Here is a 7,300-nt window from a genome sequence, read left to right on the forward strand (position 1 = left end):
TTTCTGGCGCCATTATGAATGTCAGGTGTATTTTTAAGTATGCTGGTGTTTCCCAAGCCTTTTTGCTTTAGGTAAATGCATAGCCACTCTGCTGCGCCCGTGTGAGTACAGCTGTACAAGCACATTTGACATACCTCCTAAAAATTGTTTTGCTAAGGTCTGTGACTTACTATACAATTAAAAAGCTGTTTTCTGCAAGAGTACTAAACACTCAGCTATTCTCCTTGACCCCAACAAGGGTTGCTAAATGCTTCAGGCCTTTCAGAAAATGAAGATGGTTATTTAGGTGCCCCAAGCTGGACTTAAGACTCAAACTGAAGCATCTAGTTAAAAAAACAACAAAATTTCCCTCAGTCATCACTACTAAATTCACCCTGTCAGCAGTGAGTACCGTATCTGTGCTCGATTATCCCCAGAACTGCTTCACGCTACAGTGCAGACAGAAGGTGTCCAGGCAGGATGGACTTGCTATAGGAATCTCTGCTGACCAGACCTGGACACACTAGGTTTGTTTCACATCCTTGTTTGCCACTGTTTCCTGTACCAAAAGAGTCAGGAGGGACCATGTCACCAAGATATCTCTGTTTATTCAAAACAACCTTTCATCCTTCAGCACTGTATCATCACGTTCACCCACATACAGTCTGCTGGGCTCTCTCAAACAGTTTGCTAAGTTACCCTGAACCGTGTCCCACAGTCTTGCTGCAATCACTGAATGGGTGGCTCTGCAACTCAGCAATGGTGTGACCTTTCTGGTGGTTATATTTCCGAGTCCTCAATAGGGCCATTCAAAAATACTGCAGTAGGAAGTGGTCGCACAGATTCATTGGGACGGATAAGGTTTTCAGCTGGGAACTGTTTTACTTTTGAGACAGTGTGGTTTTGGACTGACTTATTCTCCACAACCTGATTCTTAAGCATCCCTGTATCTGAGTCCCAGGTTTGTCCCCGCCGCAGTTTCTTAAAGGTGTTACGGAAACCCTCAGTACTAAAGTAGTAGATCAAGGGATCCAGCGTGCAGTTCATGCTGGCCAACAGCATTGTCATAATTAACACTTGGCGCACAGAGACCTGTGTTTCTTGCTCAACCTTCATCACCCGGGCCTTTATCAACCCATAAACAGCCAGGGTAGTATTGTAGGGCACAAAGCAGATGATGAAGATGACCAGATTGGCCAAGAGGAGACGGACGGTCTTCTGCTGTCGCAGGGTCTTTGGCTGGCTGTCCTGGCAGAGCTCCTGAAAGATCCGGATTGAGCAGTATGTCACACAGCTGAGAGGCAGGAGAAAACCCAAGATTTCAGCCAGGACAACTAGGGGGAAGAGGTTATTCTGCCACATGTTGTCACTAAAGCTTTCAAAGCACAGATAAACGGTCTGGTTCTGTACCTCACAGTGGTTTTGCTTGTGGACTATGGCTGTGGGGATGGAGCCCATGAAGATCACAACCCAGACGACCAGGCAAAGGAGCTTGGCCACCTTGGGCCGCCGCAGATGCCGCCAGCGAAGTGGGTGGACAATGGCAACATAGCGATCCAGGTTGATGCACATGAGGAAGAGGCAGCTACCATACATGTTGATCTGGAAGACAGAGCCAGAGACCTGGCACAGGGTGTTACCAAAGGGCCAGTGGTGGTTGGAATAGTAGTAGAGTCGCAAAGGCAGAGGGAGTGTGAAGGTGAGGTCACTCATGGCCAGGTTGAACATGTAGATCATCACCACAGACTTCAGGCGTAGGTAGCGGATGAATATCCATAGGGCCATCACATTCAGCATCAAACCTGTAATGAATACCAGGATGTAGCCAGGCAAGAGGAGGTGGTGGTTGAAGCTGTAATCCTTGCATGTCTGAGATTCATTGGAAGCTGACATGCCCAGCAGGGATCCGTGGAGAGTCTTGCTGAGATGGCTGAGCCTGCTGGTGGGCTAAGGAGGCACAAAGAAAAGCACTGAGAAGTCATTCCCCTCTAGGAAGCGACAGACAGGTCATTCCCCTCATCTGCAGTCGGGAGGTAGATGGACACACCTCTCTTGTTACTGGTGCTGCTTTGGATGGTCAGTGGTCATCTGGCAGGGATGGTAACATAGTCAGCTGGAGTTAGCTTCTGCCTCTAGTTCAGCAATTCTTTCCAGTGGTTATGGTGATGCTGATGTGATGGAGGGTCATTGCCAGTTGTTGAATGCCAGCACAGTTCCTGTTTAAAGTGGAAGACCAAGAAGGGAGAGCTTAAGTTAGAGGGGGAAATCTCTTGAAAGCCTCAAAATCCCTCCATGATGGATTGTGCTGCAAGAACTCACAAAACCAAAGATTAAGAAAAGTGGACAGTAGAAAAGTGAGTAATTATATGTCAGAAGAAGCCAGAGCACAGAGAAGGTAATTGTAGTACAGAATCATTTATTGCTCAGCACCAGAAAAAGCATGTTGTTTTGATCGCTGCTGGGAACACATGTATACAAGAAAGGGACAGCACAAGAGCACACAGGGAAAGTAGTCAAGGCAACTCCAGAAAAAAGAGAGAGAAAAAGAAGAGAGCAAGCATTTTGAGGGAAAAATGCTGACTGGAAGGAACTTAAAATAAAAACTGCATAGATTGTTTTATGTCAGAGAAGTAGGACTTTGTACATCCATTGCAGATAAAAAGAATTACACTACAGTTAGACTTGTCTCCACCCTAGCACCTTTTCCTAGGTGAAACAACCCACACACACCTGAGTCCCAGCTAGATGGAGTTCCTTATGTTGCTAACATGCATACAGTTCCTTTGGATTGGATGTCCTCAGATCATTTTCGTGCTTACAGCACCATAAAGCATGAAACAGCCCATGTCCCACAAACACAGAGCAGCACAGCCAGGTAAGGGAGCACACAGTAAATCAGGAAGGGCCATGAGATTCATGTGGACACCCATACCTGTGACTCCAAAGTGGTGTGAGGCTGGTAACCACTCTAGATACTAACAGTAGCATTGCCTTGCCAAACATTGATCAACTGGAGTGAGGCCAGTGGAAGACCACCAGAAAGGTCTGGGGGCTGGAGCACTGGCCCCCTGAGGAGATGCTGAGGGAACAGGGCTTGTTCAGCTGGAGAAAAGAAGGCTTCAGGGGATATAATAGCAGCCCCCCCATACCCGCAAGGTGGTTACTGGAAGAGGACAGAGTTAGCTGTTCACAGTGAGGCATGGCAGGGGGTATAAATTGAAGCAATACATGTTCAGACTGGCTGTAGGAAAAATGTTTTCATTGTGACGACAGTCAGGCATTGCAACAGATTTCCCCAAGAGGCTGTGGAGTTTCCATCCTTGGAGGTTTTCACGACCAGACTCTATGAAGTACAGCATAGCCTGGTCTGATCTGATCTGATCTGATAGCTGACCCACTTTGAGTAGAAGGTTGGGCTAGATACTTTCTTAATTATTCTGTGATCCTAAAATGAGACATCTGCTCACAAAGCTGTCACAGTGGAGCAGGGGTTGGTAAGTACGACAGAATTACCCATAGCTGTTTGCAGGGGTTAGATAGGACTCCTTCACAGAGCCTACGTAGGGTGTGATTTACCTTGAAATGAAAGTAGAATTTTCTGTCTAGAGGAAAAATTTACATAAGGTTGATATTACTGTAAGAGGAAGCTACTCAGCAACGTAACAGTCATGACAAGCATGTCAGACCTTCTAGATAGCATTGTGAGTCTAGAGGGAGGATCTATGAAAGGCAGAAGCACGTGCTGACTTCATAGGTAGGAAAAGATTCATCTGCAACACTGTGTTAAACAATGACAGTGGAAGTCTAATACGAGAGAGTGGACAGCTATCAATTTGCCCATCCTTTTGTGTTGCTGGGCAGGTCCATCACCAAGGCAGGTTTCTTAGAGGAACTTCTGCTTTGTAAAGCTACTTCTGAGTGGCTTGCACCCTTCTTTGACAATGATGGATGAAAACTTTGTGTGAAGGCTTGCTTAAAAGTATAAAATAATCCAGAAAGACAAGGCAAATGTGCAAGAATGGTGCTGGTTTCAAGTGAAATTATTAGATGCCTCAAAAAAAATCTCAAGGAAGATAATGCCAGCTTTTGCTAGAGCCAAACCCTTGAAATGACTGCAGACTGAACAGACTGGTGAGACCTTTGTTTTGACTGAGACAAAGTGAGAGTGAGACTGAGACTCTGTGAGAGACCATGACTGGCTCTAATATGTGTTCCCAGACCAGCGAGGTGTCAGTCTCCACAGACAAGCTATTTTTATCAAGAGGTATTCAGTAAACACCTCAAGAGAATATAATACGTAAGCATGGTCCATACTGTGTGACATCAGTGGTCTATCTACAACTACTATTCTGTCTCAAATTGTGGATGGCCGGGGTGTAATGTAAGAGCAGCGCAAACATGTAGTTATCCTCCCTCAAGTTTTCTTCCTGCTTCCAGCATACTGTAGCCCAGGGATTTCCTGAGCCAGAGGTGACCTATTTGTGTTCAGCAGTCCTTGGGGAATTATATTTTACAGTTGCTTTTTGAGTCGATGTAAAATTTGCCATCTACAACATCCAGTGCCAGGAGTGGCAAGAAGTTCCACAGCTTAACTGCATCTCAGATGAAGAACCACTTCCTTGTACTGATTTTTTAATCACCACCTGCTAGATTCAGTTCCTGGTTTTAGTGCTGGAAGAGACAGTGGAAAAAAACCATCCCTATTCACCTTATCATTGATGAATTTATAAATATCTACCATATTCCCCAACAGTAACCTTTTCTTCTGAGGCTAAAGGGTCCTCGTCATCACAGTTGTTCCTCACAGAGGAGTCTTTCTGTCCTTGTTGCCCTTCTCAGTACCTTTCCACTTCTGCTACAGCCTTTGTGAGCTCTTTGGTGGAGTGCTCAAAATATACACAATGTTCATGATGTGGATGCACTGAGCTGAGTAGGCGCAGATCTCATTTGCAAGGGGTAATGGTCAGTCCAGACTGTTTTTTCTCATTACTTTGCTAGACGAAATTTCAGCTGTTATTTTAAGGACAGTCACTCACACTTCTCTTAATCTCTGCAGTCCTTCACAGTCAACCCTCATCTTTTCTAACTTGAATAATTTTATGTCTCCAACAGATTTGTTATTTCATCCTTCATGAATAAGTCAAACAGTCCAAGCCCCAGCACTGGTGTCCTATAACTCTGCTGAGAAAACCATGATCTACCAATGATCTACCCTCATTCTCTGTCCCATTTTTCAGGCACTTTTTGGCCAGGTAGGAATCTTTTCTGTAAATTTCTTTAAGCATCTTTGGTGAGAGCCCATTTGAAAATCCACACGGGCTACTGTTCACGTGCTTGTTGACTCCTTCAAAGAAGGACTGTGAGGCACAGCACCCTTTTATAAAAGCCATGATGACTCTTCCCCAGTAATTAGATGTGACTGCATGCCAATTGATTTTTTCCTTTATTATAGCTTCTACTAATTTGTTCAGCACAGACATCAAGCTCTAGCTCCCTGGTCTGAAATCCCTCAAGAACCTTTTCTCAAATTGTGTCTGCTGGTGAGCCTTTAAAAGCAGTTTTAAGCAAACATTTCTACACCACAGTTAGTCAGGTCTTCCATCCTTTAGTTGGTTTTGGACCTCTGGGGTAGGACCCATGTGGTTTCAGACACTGCTTAGTGCATCTTGCTGCTACATAACTGTTTCTGCCACTGTTTTGATCAGAGATAGTCCTTTGATGACTTTCCTGCTGTGGAAATCTCCCAGGCTTTCCTGCCATGAACACCAGTGCAAGAAATCGGTTTAGTTTTTTACATACCATCACCTTTTCTTTTTTTTTTTCCTGAGTGGTCTTTCTTTATATACTGTCCCTTCAGCCTTCAAGACACCAAACAGCAGAGTTCCAAAATGTCAGCAAAGAACACCGAGAGTGAAAAATAAATTGGGGCTTTTTGAGGTTTGGGGTTTTTTTGTGAGTGGGTGGAAACACAGAAGCAAAAATCTACTAATGGTGATGTTACTGAACCTAAGCTGATAGTCTCAAATTTGATGTAAAAGATACTGTCATCAAGATCCCAGAGACTTGTAATGAGATGTGTACATGCACGGTCTTTGGAAAAATGAAGCTGCGGGAACGGAGCATTTCTCTGCGGAGCTCTGAAGGTACGGGTTTGGCTGTCTGTCCTGGGTTGCAGTGTATTCTATTACCATCCTCATGAGCTGTCGAAATCAGGTGGGGCAGTGTTTCCTTGCCTTCCCCCCGCCCCCAGACTATCTTTCTGTTAATGGCCCATCAATGCCAGGCAGCATGACTCATTATCCCATTGTGAGATGCTCCACCCAGAGGGAGAAAACCAGCATTCCGTCCTGGATATAACCTGAGATCCTGAATACCAGAGGCCTCTCTTTTCCACTAGATTTCCAGAGGACAGGAGCTGCTTAGCCACCACTGGACTTTTCTAAGGAAGAGCAGATCTTTTTTCTTTTTCCTCTACGGGATCACCGCTTCTGGGGGACTGCAAGCCACCATTCTACCATACTGCTTCCACCACCCTGATTAACAGGGTGTCAGGTTGTATCCTGACTCTGTTAGTTTAACCCAGTGCTATCTGCTGCTTTTTTTTTTTTTTTTTAATCCTTATTAAATTGTTGTTCTGACTTGGTGTCTCCCACTAGTTTGTTTTCAAACTAGCACACTGTCCCTCACAGAAAAGGAAAGCTACGGGTAAAGCAGGCTCATAGCAGGGAGACAGAAGAGCTGAAACTAGTTGTATTATCCTTGTTGGTTAATGGCTGAGAGCCACAGGCCATGTTCCTTGTGGCTGCTTCTAAAAGAACCTCTCAAGCCATCAGCTGTGTGAGGAGGCAGTGGTACTCCAGCTGAATTTTCATCTTCCTCACGATGAGGTGCTGTCTTGAAATTCTGCAGGAACTTTCTGTTTGGTGACTGACCTTATGTGGCCCAGGAGGTGGAGGAAGCATCTTTTTACCTCTCAGTGAAGATCAGTATAAGGCCATCTGCTGAGACCTTGGCCTTTTCTCCAGCAGGAATGGAAAAGAGATATTCAAACCCTAGTTGCTACCTAGTCAGATATTTCTTTCTGTTTTCAGGTGGAAAATTAATTTGTTGCTAGTATTCTTGCTCTGGAAGGGGAACAGGAGGAACGACATAGACCAGACACATGTGTGCATGTGCTCATGTACACACACAGACACACACTCTATGAGCAACGGCTGCAGCAGAGGAGAAGCTGCAGAAACTAGAGGGAAGCGGAAACATTGGTGAGGGAGGAAGAGCTGATGGTATAGTTGTGAGATGTGAGCAACATCAATTGCTGTTG

The 7,300-nt window shown here is 45.0% G+C and overlaps 1 protein-coding gene across 1 annotated transcript; it reads right to left on the bottom strand.

The window, feature by feature from the left end:
* Positions 1-589: 589 nt before the first annotated feature.
* Positions 590-1,875, bottom strand: LPAR5 (lysophosphatidic acid receptor 5). The gene has a single exon (XM_026861090.1). It carries the CDS (start codon positions 1,870-1,872, stop codon positions 760-762), a length of 1,113 nt encoding a protein of 370 aa, XP_026716891.1. The 5' UTR covers positions 1,873-1,875; the 3' UTR covers positions 590-759.
* Positions 1,876-7,300: the final 5,425 nt, after the last annotated feature.

Source organism: Athene cunicularia (assembly GCF_003259725.1).
Source record: "Athene cunicularia isolate RWA chromosome 1 unlocalized genomic scaffold, athCun1 chr1_part1, whole genome shotgun sequence".
NCBI classification, from domain to species: Eukaryota; Metazoa; Chordata; class Aves; order Strigiformes; family Strigidae; genus Athene; species Athene cunicularia.

Bases quoted from the DNA above. Each gene is read 5' to 3' on its own strand.
- LPAR5 (XM_026861090.1), bottom strand. From the start codon at position 1,872: ATGTCAGCTTCCAATGAATCTCAGACATGCAAGGATTACAGCTTCAAC.